The following is a 25,545-nucleotide window of genomic DNA, read 5'->3' as shown; positions in this document are numbered from 1 at the left end:
ATCGGGGCCAAATTGACGAAGGATATTGAAGTGCCTAACACTACTCACTGTCCCAAATTTCAGCAAAATCGGATAATAAATGTGGCTTTTATAGGCCTAAGACCCTAAATCGGAGGATCGGTCTATATGGCAGCTAATTTGGATCGATCTGAGCCAAATTGACGGAGGATGTTGAAGGGCCTATCACAACTCACTGTCTCAAATTTCACCATAATCGGATAATAAATGTGGCTTTTATTGGCATAAGACCCTAAATCGGCGGATCGGTCTATATGAGGGCTATATCAAGATACAGTGTGATACAGCTCATCTTCGAAATTAACCTGCTTACGGACAAAAAAAGAATCTGTGCAAAGTTTCAGCTCAATATCTCTATTTTTGAAGACTGTAGCGTGATTTCAACAGACAGACGGACGGACAGGGCTAAATCGTCTAAGATTTTTACGCTGATCAAGAATATATATAGTTTATAGGGTCGGAAATGGATATTTCGATGTGTTGCAAACGGAATGACAAAATGAATATACCCCCATCCTATGGTGGAGGGTATAAAAAGCTGTCGAAATGGCACCGAAGGAGAGAAACTTGAACCACGACAAGACAATGCGTTCCCTCAGGGATAATAGGATAAATCTCAACACTACATTCGGTATCTACACAAGACACGTAAGGCCGCTAGCGCACCTGCGCAGGAAAGGCAATGGTGGTGATGATGTGTGTAATAGGGTGGGTCAATTTGTAAGGATCGAAAGCATTCACTGGCGCTTGCCAAACAAGTAATTTACGACAAATTCTAAAAAGTTCCTGCTTGTTCAAAATAATCCTCACAAAATACTTACCAAACCATGGTGGTGTATTCAAAGGGCCCGACGAGTTTTGTGCGTTTTCGCTGCTAAGGGCATTACACAACTTTCCAGAAATGGGCAATATCGGTTTAGATGTGGATATAGCTCCTTCAAATTGACTTCTCAAACCCGCAGAAAAATTATATTTAATGATATTTGGTTGAAATTTAGTATGTGAAGCATTAGGAGTGTAAAACCGGCGCAGAAAATGTTTCTGATGTCATCGTCTGGATGCGAGCCAATGCATTGACACGCTAATCTCTGCGCTATAGAGGCCGTCGAAAATAAAATGACTTCTTGCCCCCTAGAGGCTCTATCATTACCCTATGTTTTTTATACCGTCCACCATTGGATGAGGGTATACTAATTTCGTCATTCTGTTTGTAACTCCTAGAAATATTCGACTAAGACCCCATAAAGTATATATATTCTTGTTCGTCGTGACATTTTAGGTCGATTTAGCCATGTCCGTCCGTCTGTCTGTCTGTCGAAAGCACGAAGGAGTAAAGCCAACCGCTTGAAATTTTGCATAAATACTTCGTATTTATATAGGTCGGTTGGGATTCTAAATGGGCTATATCGGTCCATGTTTTGGTATAGCTGTCATATAAACCGATCTAGGGTCTTGACTTCTTGCGCCACCAGAGGGCACAATTTTTATCCCATTTGGCTGAAATTTTGCTTGAGGTGTTTTGTTATGACTTCCAACAACTGTGATGAGTATGGTTGAAATCGGTCCATAACCTGAAATAGCTGCCATATTAGCCGATCTCGGCTCTGGACTTCATGAGTCTCCAGAGGGCGTAATTATTACCCGTTTAGGCCGAAATTTGGAACAACGCTTTCGTAAGGTACTATGCCATGCATAAAAGCTATGTAAAAGCTTCTACCCAAAATACTCTTGAATGTTAGAAATTTGCCCCTGATGGGATGTTCATGGGCAAAAATTTGCATTTGAAAGTACTGTAAATTTTAAGCCGAAACCATGGTTTGGACAAACTGTTTTGTTCCCTTTTTCGAGTACAAAGGGATAAAGTATGCTGAGTTTTTCAATGATCGGGTATGCTTTCTTCTAACCAGATTGTGTAGACGAGCTGATGTATAAGTGGGCTGCTATATATTTTTAACCCAATAATGAAAATGTTGTATCTTCAAAAATGGGTTAATTGTTGTTCAAAGTATTCTCCATCATGATTTACACACTTTTACATATGCTCAAACCAATTGTCGGAACACTTTTTCCACTCCGACTGGAACACCTCCAAAACATTATAATTGAACGCTTCAACTGCAACTTCTCACTACGATAATCGTTGAGAACACTTGTTTTCTTAATTTCCGGAAATAAAAGTCATTGGGCGCCAAGTCGATTTCGAGTGGAAAGTCTCAGTAAGAGGTCAGGTGGCACTGATTCTTACTTAAATACTGAGTGCCAATGATACTCGAAATGACAAGGCGAGTTACTGGCGCTTTCAAATAACCAATTGCCAAATCAGCGTCCGTTCCCAGCAAACGAATTGGGACACCGAGGGGTACATGTGCGATCCCACTTTACCCATGAGGTTTGGGAGCTGGGATTACTCCGACAAACAATAGAGTAGTAAACAAGTAAAAGCGTGCTAAGTTCGGCCGGGCCGAATCTTATATACCCTCCACCATGGATCGCAAAAGGAAAAAAAGGATATAAGAAAAGATTTGCTCTGCTATTAGAGCGATATTAAGATATGGTCCGGTTTGGACCACAATTAAATTATATTTATGTTGGAGACCTGTGTAAAATGTCAGCCAATTCGAATAAGAATTGCGCTCTTTGTGGGCTCAAGAATTAAAATAGAGAGATCGATTTATATGGGAGCTGTATCGGGCTATAGACCGATTCAGACCATAATAAACACGTATGTTAATGGTCATGAGAGAATCCGTCGTACAAAATTTCAGGCAAATCGGATAATAATTGCGACCTCTAGAGGCTCAAGAAGTCAAGTCCCCAGATCGGTTTATATGGCAGCTATATCAGGTTATGGACCGATTTGAACCATAATTGGCACAGTTGTTGGATATCGTAAGAAAACACGTCGTGCAAAATTTCATTCCAATCGGATAAGAATTGCGCACTCTAGAGGCTCAAGAAGTCAAGACCCAAGATCGGTTTATATGGCAGCTATATCAGGTTATAAACCGATTTGAACCATACTTGGCACAGTTGTTGGATATAATAACAAAACACGTCGCGCAAAATTTCAGTAAAATCGGATAAGAATTGCGCACTCTAGAGGCTCAAGAAATCAAGACCCAAGATCGGTTTATATGGCAGCTATATCAGATTATACCCCGATTTGAACCATACTTGGCACAGTTGTTGGATATCATAACAAAACATGTCGTGCAAAATTTCATCCCAATCGGATAAGAATTGCGCACTCTAGAGGCTCAAGAAGTCAAGACCCAAGATCGGTTTATATGGCAGCTATATCAAAACATGGACCGATATGGCCCATTTACAATACCAACCGACCTACACTAATAAGAAGTACTTGTGCAAAATTTCAAGCGGCTAGCTTTACTCCTTCGGAAGTTAGCGTGCTTTCGACAGACAGACGGACGGACGGACAGACGGACGGACATGGCTAGATCGGCATAAAATTTCACGACGATCAAGAATATATATACTTTATGGGGTCTCAGACGAATATTTCGAGTAGTTACAATCAGAATGACGAAATTAGTATACCCCCCATCTTATGGTGGAGGGTATAAAAAGGACTCCTCTGACGTTGGCGACGCACGCAAACCAAACAAGTAAAAACGTGTTACGTTCGAACTTTGGATACCCACCACCATGAATAAATTAACCATCCTGTTTTATAACAACTCCACTACCATATACATAGTAATATGCAAATGGGGGCAGGCCTAAATCATATTTGATTAATGTCCCGAGAATTTTTATTCAAGTCACAGTGTCAACGAAATCGGGCAACAAATCCGCTTTTAATGGGTTTACGACCCTTAATTGGAAAATCGATCTATCTGAAACCACTAACTGAAACTGCTAACTGATACAGATAGTGTGCTGAAGATATGGAAAGAAAACTTTTCTCAGCTGCTGGTATCTGATAATGGTAACCATGAGTATACCGCAGAACCAATCCCTGATTATGGTATAGAATTTGTACCACCTAGTCAAAACGAGGTCCGGGGAACAGTAACCAGCTAAAAAACAATAACGCAGCAGGAGCCGGTGGGTTGCCGGCTGAGCTGTTAAAATCCAGAGGCGACACGCTGATAAGGCGTATGCATCAGTTCGTCTGAGCAATTTGGCTAAAAGAACGCATACCCGATGATTGGGACCTCAGCATACTATGTCCCGTACACAAGAAAGGGGCCAAGATTGAATATGCCAACTACAGAGGAATAAGTCTCCTCCCCATCGCATACAGAATATTGTCCAACATACTGTGTGAAAAATTAAAGTCTAAGGTAAACGAAATAATTGGGCCCTATCAGTGTGACTTTAGACCTGAAAAATTCACCATAGATAAGATATTTACACTGTACCAAATTCAGGAAAACCCCGAGAAGGAGAAATCAACACCTTCCCTCTTTTCGTCGACTACAAAGCCGACTTCGACAGCTTATACGAATTTCAAACTATGTCTTTGTTTGGTATCCCTGCAAAACTGATACGACTTTACTGGATGAGCCTTGCTCATAGACGCTCTTCAGTTAAAATAGAAAAGATCCTCTCCGAACCGTTCAATACCAAACGAGGTTTCAGACAGGGAAACAGCTTATCGTTTGATCTCTTTAATATCCTGCTGGAGAAGATTATACGAAATGCAGGTATGAATAGGCATGGCACACTACTCATAAGAGAATATATGATACTAGCCTTTGCCGATGATATCGACCGGAAGAAACTATCGCAGCCTTTGCAAGTATGAATAGAGAATCAATGAATGTGGATTGGGGAGAAAATTGAGATGAGATAAAGTGGATGATATCAACTCCCACAAAGCATTGTAAACCCGATCCGATAAAGAAAATGGAGAAGGTAGGAAACTGCAACTTTAAGATAGTCAGCAATTTTATCTACCTCGGCACCGCCGTAACTGAAACAAACGACAACAGTTTTGAAATGAACGAAGGATAATATGTGCTAACACCGTAGGAGGCCACCGTAGCGCAGAGGATAGCATGTCCGCCTATGACGCTGAACGCCAGAGTTCGAATCCTGGCGAGACCATCAGAAAAAAATGTTCAGCGGTGGTTTTCCCCTCATTGATGATTGACATTGAAGTTTGCCCCAATTCCTTTGTGGAATGTTCATGGGCAATATTTGCAATTTGCAATATATATTAAGCAGCTTGCGTTAATGGAGAATACAGACGTCGTATGAGCCACAAGCTGTATGATGACGATTGTATAGTTAAACGTTGGCTACGTCATGTTGTAAGACTGAATGAAGAAGCTCCAGCAAAGAATTGTATTTAAGGCGACCATAAAAGAAAATGCAAAAGGGGAAGACCAAAACTCCGAAGAAGTGACTAAGTGGAGAGCACTATCTTGAAACTGGTTGTAAGAAATTGGAGAGGAGGCGCAGAAAATCGAGGTGCTTGGGCATCTACTCTACGTTCGGCTTGAGAAACAAATTTTCTGCAATGACCAATTAAAGTAAAGTATATACATATGTAGAGTGGAACAGATGTGTCTACATCCATTTTTATAAATAGCAGATACGTGACCTGACAGTAACGTAGTTACGATAAGATTTTATCCAAAAATTGCAATTAATTGTAATACTGCGAACCATGGTAAACAATTTTATCAACAATAGATATTTGGCAGACTTTTTGGTTCAAAAAATTCGTTTTGTAAAATGTGTTTTTTCAATGGGGTATGTAGACTTTTCTGTCCCTTTGTATATACAGTGTCGTGCAAAACAAAAGCAACAATTTTAACATATGAAATGAACTTAATATTGTTAAAGGTGTACTAAACACAGATCAATGAAAAGAAGTAAAAAGGCGTTAAGTTCGGCCGGCCGAACTTTGGATACCTACCACCTCGGGTATATATGTAAAGCACCTTTCATCAAAATCCGGTGTAAATTGCATACCTTATGTCCCATAGCAGTTATATCGAAATATGTTCCGATTTGGACCAAATACTAATCGGTAGTAGTAGTAGCTTTGTCTAAAAATAAACCGATCTGAACCATATACGACACGGATGTCGAAAAGCCTAACAAATTTCAGTGAAATCGGATTATAAATGGATTATAAATGAGCCAAGACTTTAAATCGAGATATCGGTCTACATGGCCGCTATATCCAAATCTGGACCGATTTGGGCCAAGTTGCAAAAAAATGTCGAAGAGCCTTACACAACTCACTGTCCCAAATTTCGGCGAAATCGGACAATATATACAAATTTTATGGGTCCAAAACCTTAAATCGAGAGATCGGTCTATATGGCAGCTATATCCAAATCTGAACCGTTCAGGGCCAAATTGATGAAAGGTATTTAAGGGCCTAAGACAACTCACTGTCCCAAATTTCAGCAAAATCGGATAATAAATGCAGCTTTTATGGGCCTTAAACCCTAAATCGGAGGATCGGTTTATATGGCAGCTATATCCAAATCTGGACCGATCTGTGCTATATTGCAGAAATATGTCAAGGGACTTAACATAACTCAATGTTCCAAATTTCAGCAAAATCGGATGATAAATGTAGCTTTTATGGGCCCAAGACCCTAAATCGGAGGATCGGCTTATAAAGTAGCTATAACCAAATCTGCACCGATCTGGGCCAAATAAACGAAGGATGTCGGAAGGTCTAACATAACTCACTGTCCCAAATTTCAGCACAATCGGATAATAAATGTGGATTTTATGGACCTAAGACCCTAAATCGGCGGATCGGTTTATATGGGGGCTATATCAAGATATAGTCCGATTTAGCCCATCTTCGAACTTAACCTGCTTATGGTCAAATAAAGAATCTGTGCCAAGTTGCAGCTCAATATCTATATTTTTAAAGACTATAACGTGATTTCAACAGACAGACGGACGGACATGTCTAGATCGTCTTAAATTCTACGCTGATCAAGAATATATATACTTTTTAGGGTCGGAAATGGATATTTCGATGTGTTGCAAACGGAATGACAAAATGAATATACCCCCATCCTTCGGTGGTGGGTATAAAAATCAGGGCAAATAGTCCAAAAATAAGTGTGCAAAACAAAAGCAACGCTTTATACGCTTTCAGTAAAGCTGAAGCAAAATTTCGGGATTTTCATGGACAATTTTGTTTTAGGGATTCTTGAGTAAGGAGTTTACGCAAAATGTATCAGTCTTTTCTACTTTTGGAAAAAAAAAATCATGTGACGCGATAAAAAGATTGAGTTTTGTCAACTGAAATTCAATCTTTGAGACCAAAAAACCAAATTCCTATACAAAATAGTATATTATTCGTCAGTATCCTATTTGTGGGAGTAATTATAGTGAAATTTGTGAATTTAAGGCAAAAGTATATTCAAGTTGGAGACACAGACGACATAACAATATATCCGAGAAGAAGCAATTGCACGTTCACAAAATGTCCTATTGCAATATGCAAGTAGGTTGAAAACGAGCTTGGCTTAGAAAATAATAGAACTATGCTCTACAGAAGACCTACGCCAAATTACGAAAGTTACACGCCAGACATAAAACACCAAAAAAAAAAATATGAATTTTTGTAAGATATATTGAGTATATTGAAATTTTTTTAAATTCGATTTTTTTGCTCTATTATGCTCCAAGTTTTCAAATTGAATAGAAAACTTAGAGAAATTATGTTATTAATTAATAAAACGAAATTTATTTTATGAAATTCAAATAGCATGTCCACGAATAGTCGTTTTTTTATGAGTGCCCTTATCCCAGCAACTGTTAGATTATTTTAAAGCAAGGGAATTCGATTATAATGCTTTTGACTTATGTTTCTATAGTTTTAACGAAATTTAAACGCAGTTGTTGCCAATCTGTATAAATGATGGATAACTTTTTAAAGAGAACAAGTAAAAGCGATCTAAGTTCGGCCGGGCAGAATCTTATATACCCTCCAATATGAATCGTATTTGTCGAGTTATTTTCCCGGTGACTCTTTTTAGACAAACAAAGGAAAGGATAGGATAAAAGAAAATAATTGCTATGCAATTGGAGCCATATGAAGTTATGGTCCGATTCGGACCATAATGGAATGAATATTGTAGACCATAGTGGAAGTCATTGTGTAAAATTTCAGCCAAATCGAATAAGAATTTAGGGGCTCAAAAAGTAAAATAGAAAAATCGTTTTAAAGGGGAGCTATGGACCGATTCATTCCATATATGCACGTATGTTGAAGGTCATGGGAGAAGCTATTGTACAAAATTTCACTTAAATCAGATAAAAAGTACGGTCTCTAGACGCTCAAGAAGACAAGATCCCAGATCAGTTTATATGACAGCTATATCAGGTTATGGACTAATTTCAACCATACTTTGACTGGTCTTAAAATTTAAAATTTTTACTTAAAAATTAGCAGAAACATGTTTCTAAATTTAAATAAGAGCTCGTACAAGGCAAGTGATTACAAGTTTTCTACTAGTCAACTCTAACGCTGGATATAAAACTCTTATTTTAGCTTTTCAATGAAAACAATTAAGGATCTGAAGTTGTCAAACAAAATTTTTTTTAAAAAAAATTGCTCCGCTTAATAAAATCAACGCCTTTAAGATTAAAACCCATGGTCAAAAATGGTGCAACTGATTTGAACCATCATTTAGATGCTCTTGTTTTACACACAGGAATGTGTACCGTTATTGAACAAAACCTTATACAAATATTTGTCTTTAACCTCGATTTGGTATATGGCTTTTAAAGCTTATATCATGTCAAGTAAAATGGTTATAAAACTTTGTATGCACATAATTCATTAATAGGAGTTTGAGAATTATTTTCATCAATATGAAAAAGCGTTGCTTTTGTTTTGCACGACACTGTATGTGTTAAGTACCTAACAAATGTCACCAGTTTTGGGACGCGATAACCACCGAAGAAAATTATTTCTAATGTTCTCGCCAGAATTCAAGCCCAGGCGTTCAACGCCATAGGCGGGCATGCTAACCTCTGAGCTACGGTGACCTCCATAGTCTACATCATTTCTCTTATTCAGCGTCCAAGTAAGTTAAGTCGAAGGTCGATTAACAGTAGTTTGGTCTGGCTAACTTGTTTCCCTTAATAATAAAAAATTCAAGATGTGTATTCTTCAATGAAACGGACGGGAAATACCGTTTGCTGGATGTTGCATCTTGAATTGAATTGGAAGGAATTTAAAACAAGCTTTTGTGTTTTGGTTTTAAAAATACTACGCAACATTTTTCTTGCCAGTGTATAAGATAATTAGACAGTTTTTCAAGGTTAGGAACTAATATCTATTACCTAAAAAATAATCCATAATACCATGGTGAAGTTACTTATCATATATTGTAACGCTTCAGTTGGCACTAATGATATAATTTGAATTTAGAGTTCGCTTCTGAGGAAACATGCAGAAAGTTGCTGTATACTGAGCTCGAAATAAACGATAATATGACTAAATTGTTTGTTGGCTGTTGGCAAATTATGCATGACTTGCCCTATTTCTAGAAATGAATGTAATTTTTCAAAATATATATAAAAAATATTTCAAGATACACATTCCAAGGTGCATCAACTTCTTTTTCAATGCTGTACATTTTCTTTAAAGTTCCCTATAAAATGTTTAATAAACTCATTTTCTGTATGTTCATATTCGATAGTTTAAATTTAATTGAGGTAAGAAAATATGTTGCTTTCCAAAATATGGATTTCTGGAAATTTGTTAAAAATCTTTATCACTTTACATAGGGCGGAAAACGCCCCTTCGTTGTGGTGTTCCATAATGTCACATGTCTCACCTTTGACTCAATTTGTCCGGAAGCAGAGTGTGATTTAATTAAATTGGGCACCAGTCGCTATTCCCTGAATGTAATGTTCAAGCTTTCGAGGACATTGCCACAACATCTTGAGGCCAGAGCTCTTATTAGTATTAAAGGATTTACACGAAATGACACTGTGACATTTTTAGACGTCAAGATGAATATATGTGATCTTATACAACATGTAAAGTACGTGCCTCTTATCGATCAGATCATGAACAAGTTAAGAAGAGTCACCAATGTGCCAATGTCATGTCCTGTTAAGGGGGTATGTAAAATCATTTTGTGATTTCATAATGTTCTTTTTCTTTTGTTTCTTGGTGTTAATAATTTCTACATTTTGTTCTTTTTAGAACACCATGTACAACATTACTAACTTGGTTATAACGGATGAACTGTTTCCAGTGTACGCCCCACCTATTCATTTCAATGTTACTATTAACTTTTTGGATAACAAAAAATTGTTGGCATTATATCGACTACAGGGGACTATAGCAAAAGCATGAGGAATTGTTGCATTCACCCATATTGTTGCTATGCAAGTTGATATCTTATGAGAGATCTTATATCTGTATGAACATACTTGCTGTGGTCACAACTAACTGTATGTTTGTTGTTTTATGTATTGAATTTTTGGTATATATTGAAATAAACTACACTTGTGCCAAAACCACTAACTTTTCTTCCTTTATAAAATTCGAGTGACAAGTTCATATGTCCAAAAATTTATTTTACACTCAAATAAAAACCATCTTCATTGTTTTGCTTACAACCCATCAAAACCTCCTGCTTCTGAATTTATTAAAAAGAAATGTATTCGTGGTAGAAGTCAAACCTAATGGTGTTTGGGTTATATTTTGCTGGAGAATCAAAACACACTAGTGTTGGCGAACTCAAATACCATCATAAAATATAAAATACTCCACTACTTTATTAATTAAAATGACCTCCAATTGATAAACAATAAAGAGATCAGGTAACCTTCATGACATTCTCAGTTCTTCCGAGTACATCCCAAGCTCACATGATTGTCCAGTCTAGAATCATCCATACCAGGGATATTGTAAATTCTATCGACTTTTTTTTATCAAATAACGGTGCGGACAATGTGTAGTCCGGACATCCCTGTGGCTAAGGTTATTGGGCATTGTCAAGGATAAAAAAACTACTCGCAGCTGCTGCTAGATCAAGGAGAAAGCAGCCTTCACCTTACAGCAGTGGTCGCAGCAATTTAGAAAGACGCAATGTCCAGAAGCATTGGGTGTAGAACTAAAATCAATCCATCAAACGGTGTGGTCCAAGATGCGACTGTGATTCCAGCTGAGTATTGAACAGTGGGTGGATTTTTGAAACACCATTTACTACACCACAACACCATATATTGGGTTGCCTAAAAAGTAATTGCGGATTTTTTAAAAGAAAGTAAATGCATTTTTAATAAAACTTAGAATGAACTTTAATCAAATATATAATTGCCATTTTGTTCGATAACCTTTTGCCATCTTCCTGGCAAATTTAGTATTCCACGCTCATAGAACTTCTGGCCTTTATCTGCAAAAAACTGAACCAAGTGCGATTTTATAGCCTCATCATTGCCGAAAGTTTTACCATTTAAGGAGTTCTGCAAAGATCGAAATAAATGGTAGTCTGATGGTGCAAGGTCAGGGCTATATGGTGAATGCATCAAAAGTTCCCAGCCAAGCTCACTCGGTTTTTGGCGAGTGACCAAAGATGTGTGCGGTCTAGCGTTGTCCAGGTGGAATATGACACCTTTACGATTGACCAATTCTGGTCGTTTCCCCTTGATGGCTGTATTTAATTTGTCCAATTGTTGACAGTAAACATCCGAATTAATCGTTTGGTTCCTTGAAAGCAGCTCAAAATATTGTATACCACACCCTTCCAATCCTACCAAACAGACAGCGTAACCTTCTTTTGGTGGATATCAGCCTTTGAAGTGGTTTGAGCTGGTTCACCATGCTTGGACCATGATCGTTTTCGACTAACGTTGTTGTAAACAATCCATTTTTCATCTCCAGTTATGATCCGTTTTAAAAACGGATCGAATTCATTGCGTTTAAGGTGCATATCACAAGCGTTGATTCGGTTTGTTAAATTAATTTCTTTCAATACATGTGGTACCCAAATATCAAGCTTTTTCACCAGTCCAAGACTTTTTATGTGATAATAAACGGTTGATTTTGGTATATTTAACTTCTCTCCTATCTCACGCTCAGTTACATGTCGATCCAATTCGATTAATGCTTAAAATTTGTCAACGCCGACTATATGAAAAATCAGCAATTACTTTTTGGGCAACCCAATAGCATTATATATCGGGGAACTGCAGCATAAATTAATGCAAGGCATGCGGTTTAAGTCCTCAATTTTTGAAAATAACAAAATAACCATGTTACAGCGGAAGTTTAGGTTAGGTTTAAGTGACAGTTTGCCTTCAGACTCACTTAGAAGTTTTCATCCATTGTGATACCACAGGAACAGAACATAAGGAAGATGCATTCTAGTTCCTACCGTTGAACCATCCAGATCACGTTAAAAAGCCCAATAACTTGCGAATGTTCACATCCACTAAATCAGACAGGTTCTCCAAGAAATGAGAAACTTCTGACTGCTAGTGCGGGACACACACACAGAAAGTGCTCTATAGTCTCTTCTTCTTCGGTGTCCTCAACATTCAGTCTGTCAGCATGTTTTCCGATTAGACAGTGAACTGTCATGACAGACACAATGACTGAAACGTGTGTCTTAGCCAATTACATCAAAGCAGTAGACCTCTTCAAGTCTAGATTAGGCCACATAGTTTTGGAATGCTCCTTCGGGCCTGGTCCTGAAAAATTAGCTTACATGTCGCTAGAGGTATACCCACAGATTCTAGTATCGCAAGCTCGTCTGCTTTACAGTTCCCTGGGGCCACCAGAACAGGTGAATTTTGAACATTTCAGCCATCTCGTTGAGAGATCTGTGACAGTCAAGGGCAGTTTTTGTGTTTAAAAATACATTATCCAGGGATTTATTGGCTACCTGGTTGTCTGAGAAGATATTTATGCCAATCGTCGTAATGACATTATATCTTAGCCATTCCACCACTTCGTTAATTCCAAGGATCTCCTCAGGGATATCGTATCCAATCGGTTCTATCAGGAATTGTGGTACAGGTCTTTTTATCAAAAAGCGAATCAGGTAGGGTGTAGTCCACAGTGCCTGGAGCATCGGATATTTTATCAAGGATAACGCAGTGTTCGTAGCCGCTACACGACTTTTACAGCGGCAACTTGCATTTCTTATTAATTCGAAAATGTCCCTTTTACTGACCCATCTGTGTATATCTGCAGAGTCCAAATTTATCGTTAACGTTTTTAAATAAGTTAGTTATAAGTTATGTATAAACTTTCATACGGTATTTATGACTTCAGTAATAATGACATAACTATGGTTGACGTCGGTTTAACATTATTCAAGGCACACTTAATATTAAGAAATTTTGGGTTAAGTAAGGTTTAAAAGAGAGTGCGGATATTAATCCACCCATGCCACTATGGACATACACCTAAGCCTAAATACTAAAAAGTGACCTCTTAAAAGAAAATCTAAGTCAAGAATTCTGCGCTTTTAACAAAATCGCTTAAATGTTTCCATAACAGACCTCTAGTTGATGTATGTTTGATATTGTGTACCCACCTAAGTGCAGATGTCTGTTAGCCGCGAAAGCCATGCAATGATATAGGAAATGCTCCAACATCGCACCATCATCCACGCATGCCCTGCACGACTATCACTTGCTGCACCGATTTTGCACAAGTGCACTCGTAGTCCTGTGTATCCCGTTATCATACCGAAAGCCATGCTGACCTCCTTCTTATTTCTTTTCAGTCATAGGCTCATCTTTTCACGATCCGGATCTCCACATAGGATTTTTGTCCTCATACCGACCGTTTCGCGTTCGTAGCCCACGCCCTCAACTCGGATTGCGTGGACCCGAAAGACCTCCGGTTAACCAAGTTTATTGACGGCAGTCCTCTGGCCTTCACTGCCAAATCGTCTGCTATTTCATCCCCCTAATTTCGTTACGGCCCGGCAACCAAACGATACGGATAGTGCCACCTTCAGAGAAGGCGTTACTGTTCGAGTCTTTACCGTCCTGGTTGTTATTGTCCTTATGGCTAGATGACTGTCCGTAAAGATGTTCACACTCGACGTCCTCACATGGACACCACATCAGTGATCGTATTATGGCCAGGCAGTCGAAAATAAATCTGATTTCCATTTCCTCAATGTAGACCGCCACTCATTTCTCAAACTATGATCCATTTGTGTATCATAAATTTCTAGATGGCGATACCAGAGTTTCGTCAATCCAAGACTGTGCCGATGGCAGCAGTGCCTCGCACTCAACCTCAAGTGTCGTCTCTGGTATTCGATCGGAAACTTCTTATCATATCAGGTTTCCTAACGTTGCCTCGTATATGCCGTGATTGTATGACCAGCTCCTATCCTTTATTTATTCTCATCACTCATCGCTTTAATTTTCGAATGCCTTCTCCAAGACCCTTTCGGCACTTCCATATAGCTGATTCGGTTCCTTATAATATTAAGCAAATCCCTCCTCAGTCAGAATCCGTAATTGGTTATTTATGGTTGTAGTTGTAGCATTGTGTTGTGTTCTATCCTTCGTCTGCTTGATTCTGTTCAGTATCCAGATCCAAGAACTCTGCGATTAATATGGGGTGCGTTGAGAAGAATATTTGTGATGGTCACCCTTGGCATCGAAGGATTCTTCTATTTTATACACAACCTCGTACAGGGCAGTCTCCGCTTACCTTCCCTTGACATAGGAATGCTGTTAGTATTAGAGCAGTTCGGTGTATGGTCACTCTTTATTATGTTATCTACAACACTATTAATGTTTTTGAGTAGAAAAGAAGATGGGCTTAAAGGTTTGTAGGCCTTTGGTATCGCACAACTTGCCTTGCCGGGCTTGGATATAAGTACCACCCTTGCCTCCTGCCAAACTTTCCGAGTATTTGCAAGTGCTAGACACGCTGTGCAAATAGTGGCCAGATGTGTTGCCAGATAGTCTACCTCCTTCTGTAGTAACGCCGGAAATATTTCATTAGGTCCGGGCAACTTTAATGGTTGGAAGCTCCTCCGGGCATCCTTTACCATAAATTCTTTAATGATAAGCGTTCGATCAACTTTACTATTCCAATATTACGGCGTCTCCATGACTCCCTTCGTATCCTGTGGAAAATGCGATTTCATCAAAAGCCTCAAAATGTCCTCCGTTGTCTCTACTCTCACCCCCATGTCGTTTACTTACGCACAGTGGGTAAAAATCGAAAACAACTAGTAAAACAAATTTTCCTTAGAGAAGGGAAAGAGATTTCTCTTTGAAATGTATAGCTGAGTTGCTTTCAAAATCATGTACAAAATTGTAAAGCCCTAGGTTGTCCCAGCGGCTCTTGGCAGGCGCTAAAGTTGATCATCTCAGCATTTCGAAAAAGTGTTCTGGCTCCCAAATCTTCATATGTGGTCCGATTTTCAAAATTCTTTTTTCCCCACTAAAAAACTCCGGTTGAGGTATATCGTACAATATCTCCACTGCTTTTGGGGATATACGCGATTTAAATTGTCGTTTGATTTTCATTTTTATGCATAATTTGGATTCGTGGCAATACTAACAACGACTTTGCCGCAAAAAGTGTCCACATCTGATTAATCAGTTAAAACTTATACAGCCTGGAATTCAAAAAATGCGGAAAAAGTGTATTTTTTGCATTTCTTGGTCGAAGCAAGTAAGGACGGGCTAAAGTCGGGCGAAGCCCACATTGGATATGCAGACTAAGTCGTCGAATTTTAAATTTGCTCAAATTTTATATGTGGAATTTGATCAAAATCCGTGCATATAGTAGGCGCCATATAGTAAATCATTGTCCAAAATTTTGAGAAGATCGATTGATAAATGGGTTAGCAAATGCCATATATATGTGAGTTATATCAAAATCTGAACCGATTTCTACAAAATTCAATATTAATACCGGGAGTCATAAGAGAATCCTTTGTGCCAATTTTCGTGTGAATCGGTTAACAAATGACCAAATTATTGCAATACTAGTCCAAATTGGACGAACCTATTTATAGGAGCTATATCTAAATCTGGGTCGATTTCTATAAAATTCGCCAGTAATGTGGAGACTTATAAGAAAATCCCTCGAGCAATATTTCGTGAGAATCGGTTTAAAAATGACGATATAATTGCAATTTAAGTTCAAAACTGACGAACATATATTGGGTTGCCCAAAAAGTAATTGCGGATTTTTCATATAGTCGGCGTTGAAAAATTTTTTCACAGCTTGTGACTCTGTAATTGCATTATTTCTTCTGTCAGTTATCAGCTTTTACTTTTAGCTTGCTTTAGAAAAAAAAATTTAAAAAAAGTATATTTGATTAAAGTTCATTCTAAGCTTTATTAAAAATTCATTTTCTTTCTTTTAAAAAATCCGCAATTACTTTTTGGGCAACCAATATATGGGAGCTATATCTAAATCTTGGCCGAGTTCTATAAAATTCACCAGTTATGTCGAGACTTATGGAGAATTCCTCTTCCAAATTTTCATAAGTATCGGTTTACAAATGACGATATAATTGCAATTTTAGTCCAAATCGGACGAATATATATATGGAAGCTATATCCAATGTTCTGCAATTTCAATAGGCTTCGTCTCTAGGCCCGTGAAAATGCTTGTGCTAAATTTGAAGATGATGCCAAATAATAGGTATGATATTTTCGATTTTGCATAAAAATCCAGACTCTAGTTATTAGGTGGTTAGTATTTAAGAATTCTGCCAGGGCTTGGCCACACTTATTATTGTTGGAACTATCCCAAAAAATGTGGTGAGAGTTCGCATGAGGTACTTATAGGGTGCTATAAGTAGCTCATTTCCTGACTGTTCGATGCCAGTCATTTCAGCGCCGACGTGGGGGTCGGTGTCGGACAGGCGAAAGACAGATATAGTGATGCTACCGTCTCCCTGTTTCATTACTGTTGCATTCGTTTCTTTGACAACTAGAGGTTTCTATGTAGACGACTAGGTGATGGAGGGCTGTTTCTATGGACTTCCCCTTGCAATAGGCGTGCTGTGTTAGAGACAGTCGGTCTTTAGTTATGTATCTGCTAACAACTCTAAATTTTTAGCAAAAAGATGACATACTAATAAAACGAAAATTTTTTGTTTTCGTGTGATACGGGTTTCCTGCTTTTTGAATGGAAACGACCTTTGCGACTCTCCATCTTATAGTTAAGCGAGTCAGTCTATTTAAAATTGCTTGACTTTTGCCCAGTTGCACATTATAAGGTTTCGAAGATTAAAAAAAAACTCGAAATTTTTGATCGACCAAAATAATTCTTGACTCAGGCACCATATTTTCAACACTCCCCCACGAACCGACATCAGCGATTTTCTCTTCTGGCTCCAAGTTGTTTGTTGGAGAGTTTGTGGTGAAATCTGTTCGTACTCACGACTTGGTCCAGTGTTTTCTCACAAGTCATATTCATAGTCAACAGGTAGTCCGTTTCTGAAAAACCCCTAGCATTATAGGTGTGAATGTAAGGGTCTTCCGTAGCCTCGAGAGCTCAATACCTAGTTCTGACCCATTTTATACCCACCACCGAAGGATGGGGGTATATTAAATTTGTCATTCCGTTTGCAACACATCGAAATATCCATTTCCGACCTTATAAAGTATATATATTCTTGATCAGCGTAAAAATCTAAGACGATCTAGACATGTCCGTCCGTCTGTCTGTTGAAATCACGCTACAGTCTTCAAAAATAGAGATATTGAACTGAAACTTTGCACAGATTCTTTTTTTGTCCATAAGCAGGTTAAGTTCGAAGATGGGCTATTTCGGACTATATCTTGATATAGCCCCCATATAGACCGATCCTCCGATTTAGGGTCTAAGGCCAATAAAAGCCACATTTATTATCCGATTGTGCTGAAATTTGGGACAGTGAGTTATGTTAGGCCCTTCGACATCCTTCATTAATTTGGTCCAGATCGGTGCAGATTTGGATATAGCTGCCATATAGACCGATCCGCCGATTTAGGGTCTTAGGCCCATAAAAACCACATTTATTACCCGATTTTGCTGAAATTTGGGACAGTGAGTTGTGTTAGGCCCTTCGACATCCTTCATCAATTTGGCACAGATCGGTCCAGATTTGGATATAGCTGCCATATAGACCGATCCGCCGATTTAGGGTCTTAGGCCCATAAAAGCCACATTTATTATCCGATTTTGCTGAAATTTGGGACAGTGGGTTGTGTAAGGTCCCTCGATATCGTTCGTCAATTTGGCCCAGATCGGTCCAGATTTGGATATAGCTGCCTTATAGACCGATCCTCCGATTTAGGGTCTTAGGCCCATTAAAACCACATTTATTATCCGAATTTGCTGAAATTTGGTACAGTGAGTTGTGTTAGGTCCTTCGACATTTTTCTTCAATTTGACCCTGATCGGTTCGGATTTGGATATAGCTGCCATATAGACCGAACTCTCGATTTAAGGTTTTGGGCCCATGAAGGGCGCATTTATTGCCCGATTTTGCCGAAATTTGGGACAGTGAGTTAAGTTATGTCCCTGACATTTGACATACTTCTGCAATATGGTACAGATCGGTTCAGATTTGGATATAGCTGCCTTATAGACCGATCTCTCGGTTTTAGGTTTTGGGGCCATAAAAGGCGCATTTATTGTCCGATTTCGCTGATAATTGGGACAGTGCGTTGTGTAAGACTCTTCGACATTTTTCTGCAACTTAACTCACATCGGTGCAGATTTGGATATATGCCATGTAGACCGATCTCTCGATTTAAAGTCTTGGCCCCATAAAAGGCGCATTTATAATCCGATTTCACTGATATTTGACACAGTGACTTATGTTAGGATTCTCGACATCTGTGTCGTATATGGTTCAGATCGGTTTTTATTTATATATAGCTACTAAAAAGACCTATATTTTGTTATACACAATTGAACAATGACTTGTACTTATTAGTACTTGGTCCAAATCGGAACATATTTCGATATAACTGCTATGGGACATAAGGTATGCAATTTTCACCGGGTTTTGATGGAAGGTGGTTTACATATATACCCGAGGTGGTGGGTATCGAAAGTTCGGCCCGGCCGAACTTAACGCCTTTTTACTTGTTCAGCTCTTCTTTGTCACTGCTTAACGCAGTTTTATAGGAGTCCCAGTCTTGTGGTGCCCTTGCGGCTTTCGCGTTTATGAAGAGACTTCGCAAACCCTTTTGTAGACCAACCAGTTCTGTCGACCACCATGGCGATCGTATTTTGTCGTTCAGTACGTTGTTGATCCGTTTGAACTTAATATCTATGTTCTCCCCAGTTTCCACTTCATTCTCAGTCATTTGCCGATATCTATCGACACAAACTTATAATCCGGTACCTCCCGCCTGTTTCTGGTAATAAGGGTCAGCGTTAAGTGTTTATTAATACTCATATTTCTTTCTTTCGAAATTTATGGTGGCTGAGCAGAACTCTCTGATACGAGTAATATTTACTTTACATTAAAAAAAAACTCTGCTTCCCCCCGTCGACTACTTACTGACTACATAACTTGCAAAATATTAAATATCGTAAATTGGTATCTATTAAATCTTTTTGTTTAAGCACTATATTAACATATCATTTATTTAAGAATACAAAATTTTTAGCAGTAGATACTTATAATAGTAAAACACAAATATTATTTAAAAAAAATTGTATAAACTTGGTTGATATTTCATGTTATGGTTGTTTTGTAGTTATTGTAGTTTTTCTAGATTTATTTGACATTGATCTCTTAAATAAAAATTGCACTTTTGTTGCAATAATTAAAAGTAATGAGTATAACAAAAAAAAATACACATAAAAGCAATTAAGAAAAACTTATAATTGTACATGTATATAAAATAATGAAAGAAATTTGAGAAAACGCACAGAGTTAAATTACATACATAAAAAAAGAGTTTATTGCCTTTATTATTGTTGTTATTGGAATTTGTTAATGTGTTTTTCGACAACATTTAGGTTCGTCGTTTTAATCGTTGCTCAAATTACACAAAACTAAAATAATCGCATTACAAAAATGAGACATTTTCGTAGAAGACTTTTTGCTACACCTAACTATGGTACAATTGAAAGACTCCCCAATAGACAGACAGCCAGCCATAGGCGTATCCTCATCATCATATGAAAGTCAAACAGCCAACAGTTGCGCCTGCGCGTACTCACGCACCTACAATTGATGTCACCTAATTAAGGCCGTTTATAGACGCGGGACTTACGGCGCTTCCTCGTGAATGGCTTTATGGGACAGCCTGCCATATGGGTCTTATTCTCCGCATACACTCTCTTTAGCTTTTTGTTGTTTTTAACAGTTGTGACATTTAACCAAACCCACCTCGTCGCAGTTCATACACTTTAATGCTACAAATTCTGCTGTGAAATGGTTTCGATGCACGGATTTCTTGGAACCTTTGCAGGATGGACAAGGCAGCAAACGGTAACCACCGCATGTCTGACAGGTGTATGTGGTTGCAATTGACTGTGGTACAAAACAAAAGAAAATTAAAATGTGATACATGTGTAAAATACAAATAAATTAAAAAAAAAAATATTTGACCATAACTTACCTTATAGGCTTTTAATAGTTGTCTCAATTCTCCCGATTCATTGAGTCGTTCCACTGCGTCGGCATCCTGCAATTGAAGAAAAATAAGAAAATACAATATATTGAGTTTGACCTTATGGGTAAAACATCTGAACCAATTTTATTGAATCTTGTAACTCTGAAATAGTTCTTCAAGATAAGGAAAAGAAAAAATGTATTAAAATGCGAATTGTCATTGCTAAGAAAATTCATTAAAAATATGCAGTCCTTTTTAAAAGAGAGCACAGTGGGCCAAAGGGCAAACAAAAACTGGAAATAAGTCTACAATGTTTTATCTGTTGATCTTAGCGTTTCAAAATGTTATAGACATATGTAGGGGAGGACATAAGCTTTCAGGAAATTCCTGCCGTGGGTCCATATCGTCAATACAGGGTGAGATAAAGGTGTCAAATTTGACCACTTTTGACTTCTAAAACCTTCTGGGGCCATAACTTTTGATCTACTGAATCGATTTGCATGATTTAGTACTCTAGAGAAAGACAGAGATCTAGAGAAAGAGAGAGATCTAAAAAAATACGCATAATGTTCATGGCCATCGTGTACCGTTACTTCAAATTCCATACAATTTGTGCCAGCTGGAGAAATTCGAAGTTATTGAGAAATTTCATTTTCTAATGACTGAATTTACTACGAACAAGTAAGGACGAGCTAAATTGGGGCGAATCTGACCTTTTAATACCTTAAAACACATTCGGTATGCAGGCTAAGTCGTCGAAGAGCAATCTTAGTAACAAATTTTGTAAGCATCGGTTAACAAATGACCAAATTATTCGAATATTAGGCAAAATCGGACGAAAATGTATAAGGGAACTATATCTAAATCTTATCAGATCTTATCAGTAGAAAATAAAAAATTCAAAAAGTAAAATTGAAAAGGTTTTAAATAATATTTCACGGTCAAAGCCAACAGAACTAACAAATTTCCACTAGAATGAGCCCCATAAAATTCAAAAAAAAAAATTATATTCCAACTCATTTTTATGCCCACCACCGAAGGATAAGGGTATATTCGTTTTGTCATTCCGTTTGCAACACAACGAAACATCCATTTCCGACCCTTTAAAGTATATATATTCTTGATCAGCGTAAAAATCTAAGACAGTCTAGCCATGTCCGTCTGTCTGTTGAAATACGCTATATTCTTTAGAAACGGAGATATTGAGCTGAAACTTTTCACAGATTCTTTTTTTGTTCATAGGCAGGTTAAGTTCGAAGATGGGCTATATCGGACTATATCTTGATATAGCCCCCATATAGACCGATCCGCCGATTTAGGGTCTTAGGCCCATAAAAGCACATTTATTATCCAATTTTGCTGAAATTTAGGACAATGAGTTGTGTTAGGCCACTCGAAATATTTCTTTGATTTGGCCCAGATCGGTCCAGATTTGAATATAGCTGCCATATAGACCGATCTCTCAATTTAAATTTTTGGGCACATAAAAGCCGCATTTATTGTCCGATTTCGGCGAAATTTGGGACTGTGAGTTGTGTTAAACTTTTCGACATTTTTCTGCAACTTGGCCCAAATTTTTCCAGATTTGTATATAGCTGCTATATAGACCGATATGTAGATTTAAAGTCTTGGCGCATTTATAATATGATTTTTCATTTCATTGCTGATGCAATTCAAGTAATTCGTACTAATTATTCTTTGGAAAAGTTTGTCAGACTTATAATAAATATTTAAAGACATTTTTTAAATAATATTTTTTCTTCAGATGAAATTTCAAATAAATTAATAAAACGAGAAATAAGATAAAATTCAAATGGAATTATGTCTTAGAAAATTTTTGTTTAATGCGTGTCTTTGGGGAAAATTGGATTGTCGAAAGTCGGCAATTTTTTATATCCCAAAAATCAAACGAAAAAATATCTCAAAATTCTTAGGAGTGAGGTATTTGGAATCCATTTTAATGTCTTGTTGCACTTGATGGTTTCTATATTAAACCAATAAGAGCTTGCTAAGTTCGGCCGGGCCGAATCTTATATACCCTCCCCCATGGATCGCATTTGTCGAGTTCTATGCGCGGTATTTCTTTTTCGACAAACCAAGAATACTGAATAAGAACTGTTATGCTATTGAAGCTATATCAAGTTATAGTCCGATTCGGACAACAGAACGGACGAGAATTTTTCGCTCTATTGGCTGAAGAAGTCAAGATTCATGATCGGTTTATATGACAGTTATACCTGATTATGAACCGATTTAAATCATGATTAACACTGTCGTTGGAAGTGATACCAAACCACTATGTGCAAAATTTCAGCCAAATCGGACAAGAATTGCACCCTCTGGAGACTCAAGAAGTCAAGACCCAAGATCGGTTCATATGGCAGCTATATTACAACATGGACCAAATTAAACCATACTTAGCACAGTTGTTGGAAGTGACACCAAAACACCACTTGCAAAATTTCAGATAAATTGGATGAGAATTGCGCCCTCTAGAGGCTCAAAAAGTCAAGACCCAAGATCGGTTTATATGGCAGCTATATCAAAACATGGACCGATTTGGCCCATTAACAATCCCAACCGACCTACACTAATAAGAAGTATTTGGGGGAAAATTTCAAGAGTCTAGCTTTACTCCTTCGAAAGTTAGCGTGCTTTCGACAGACAGACGGACGGATGGACATGGCTAGATCGACTTAAAATGACATGACGATCAAGAATATATATAAAATTGTATTTAAAAAATTGCTATGTCAATATAAATTCTTTAAGGCATAAATATTCTCAAAAGCATGAAAATTTTGTCTTTAAATATAATGTTGCTTTTAGAAAAAATTTTAAAGAAATTTTGTTTTTGCCATTAAAGAATATTACGCTGAAATTTGTCTTTAGAAAAAGTTCATTGCAAATTGCAAATTTTGCCCATGAACATTTCACTAAGGAACAGGAGCAAACTTCTCACATATCAATGAGTGCAGTCCGATTCAAGTTTAAGCTCAATGATAAGGGGCCTCCTTTTTATAGCCGAGTCCGAACGGCGAGCCGCAGTGCGACACCTCTTTGGAGAAATGTTTTATATGGCATAATAACTCACAAATGTTGCCAACATAAGGAGGGGAAAACCACCGCTGAAATTTTTTTCTAATGGTCTCGCCAGGATTCAAACCCAGGCGTTCAGCGTCATAGGCGGACATGCTAACCCCTGCGCTACGGTGACCTCCGACAGTTAGTACTACGTATAAAATCTTAACATACCCGGAATCGGGGTTCGAGTCCCCCGGCCGTCCAAAATTAGTTTTTGTTATTTTTTCTTTACACTTTTTTAAGAAAATTCGGTATTAGTTATTAAATATTTTTTTTAAAAATGGTTCCTACACTTTTTTTATTTAATTGAGAAACTTATAACTGTACAGTAATGCTTAGAGCCCTGTATCATCACTAAAAAAAAGTATGTCCGTAGGCTAGAGGATGCGGGAAAGTCTACCATACTTGGCCAATTCCCGATTTAAGTTAATAAAGCAAATTTAAAGCGGAATCCATGGTGGTGGGTACCCAAGATTCGATCCGGCCGAATTCTGGGTGTTACAAACAAATGCACTAAGTTCTAATACCCTGTACCACAGCAGCGGTGTATGGTATAAAAAAAAGTTCTGACATGATTATATATGTATAGTAATTTTGTGAACTTGTTAAACTTTAAAATCACAAACAAAAAAGGTGTTTCAACGTTGCAACAAGTCCAAGCAACTTGCATACAAATACAATATTCGCAGAATTATCAAAATAATAAAAATGCATTCTCAGATAATTGCATGCAACATTTGTTTGTGCTGTAATAATGAGTCAAAATTGAGTGCCGTTCCTAGGAAACCACGAACCCCATGGCATGTGGTAAAGACAACAGCAGTCAATGGTTATGAAAACCTTGACATTAAAATCGTTTGTTTCGATGAAAATCATAGCTTCACGCTGCCTGCCACTATTGGTAAATTCAGCAACGTCTTCAAAGTTAAGTCAACGATTACAACCAAAGCACTTGTGGTTGTTTCCTATTTTAAGCAAACGACAAAACTGGCAACAACAATTACAACAAACTGAAATAGACATGCCAATATCAAAAAACCACACAGCTGTGCGGATGGCCACTAAAGTTTTTTTTTCTCTTCTACTCGGTAGATGGCAGAAGTTGCTGAACAACTCCATTTTAACTGCTCCAACAATCCAGCCAACATACGAAAAAAGTGCCATCATTTAAAGTTGTAATCATTGAGTTTCTGCCTTCGTCAGGTTGCCATTGTCACTTAACATTTGAAAGTGAAACCTGTATGGTTTGGCTGAGTTTGTGCGTTTTGGTTTGAGTAAATACCTACAAAAAATAGTTTGCTTTCGTTTGAATTGAAATGTGAAAAGTTTTCAAAAAAAAAAAAAAAATAAATAAATAAAAAAAACTGTTTACTTACATTATTAGCATTGCAATCAATGCTCGTACAACTTTTCTAAACGAAAGTGTGGGGAAAAAATAGTAGCTGCCTAATTCATAAATGTATATATTATATATACTGCAGGATGATTAACGTTAAAAACATCAAATTCTAACAAAATTTGGCATGTATCTTGAAAATGTATATGCACGCCTTTGCTTGCAATATTAGCTTCTCCAAGTCGAGAGGCACGGATTAGGACTTGATTTTATATCCATGCTTTCTGAGTAAAAATTTCGCAGAATTTTATGTAGATTACGTTTTTGCTACACAATTTTTAATTAGTTTCTTCCACCATCGGATGGGGGTATCCTAATTTCGTCATTCCGTTTGTAACTCATCGAAATATTGATCTGAGAACCAAAAAGTATGTTTATATTCTTGTCACTTGCCATTGTAAAAGTAGGTTCAGATTAGTCAAATATTTGATCCAAATTGTTTTATCATATGTGCCCAAAATATGTTAGATTCATACAGTGTTGATTATGTGTATTCACAACATTAGACACAT

General features: G+C 37.6%; 2 protein-coding genes across 2 annotated transcripts in view; one reads left to right on the top strand and one right to left on the bottom strand.

The window, feature by feature from the left end:
* Positions 1-603: 603 nt before the first annotated feature.
* Positions 604-10,509, top strand: LOC106088026 (uncharacterized). The gene is made up of 4 exons (XM_059367159.1): positions 604-718; positions 9,626-9,693; positions 9,766-10,104; positions 10,190-10,509. Exons 1-4 carry the CDS (start codon positions 604-606, stop codon positions 10,340-10,342), a joined length of 675 nt encoding a protein of 224 aa, XP_059223142.1. The 3' UTR covers positions 10,343-10,509.
* Positions 10,510-19,569: 9,060 nt separating this feature from the next.
* LOC106088031 (putative uncharacterized protein DDB_G0277255) overlaps positions 19,570-25,545 on the bottom strand; it is a 181,194-nt gene continuing 175,218 nt past the window's right edge. Inside the window, exons 4-5 of the mRNA XM_013253315.2 lie at positions 20,560-20,625; positions 19,570-20,471 (exon numbers count right to left, since the gene is read on the bottom strand). Coding sequence (XP_013108769.2) covers positions 20,298-20,471; positions 20,560-20,625 — 240 coding nt within the window. The 3' untranslated portion in view covers positions 19,570-20,297. The remainder of the gene's footprint in view (positions 20,472-20,559; positions 20,626-25,545) is intronic.

Source organism: Stomoxys calcitrans, chromosome 4 (assembly GCF_963082655.1).
Source record: "Stomoxys calcitrans chromosome 4, idStoCalc2.1, whole genome shotgun sequence".
Lineage (NCBI taxonomy): Eukaryota > Metazoa > Arthropoda > Insecta > Diptera > Muscidae > Stomoxys > Stomoxys calcitrans.
This window is presented reverse-complemented; position numbering and strand designations above follow the sequence as displayed.

Bases quoted from the DNA above. Each gene is read 5' to 3' on its own strand.
- LOC106088026 (XM_059367159.1), top strand. From the start codon at position 604: ATGCGTTCCCTCAGGGATAATAGGATAAATCTCAACACTACATTCGGT. The intron at 719-9,625 runs GTAATAGGGTGG...TTTTCTTTAAAG, and splicing joins CAATGGTGGTGATGATGTGT to TTCCCTATAAAATGTTTAAT. The intron at 10,105-10,189 runs GTATGTAAAATC...TGTTCTTTTTAG, and splicing joins TGTCATGTCCTGTTAAGGGG to AACACCATGTACAACATTAC.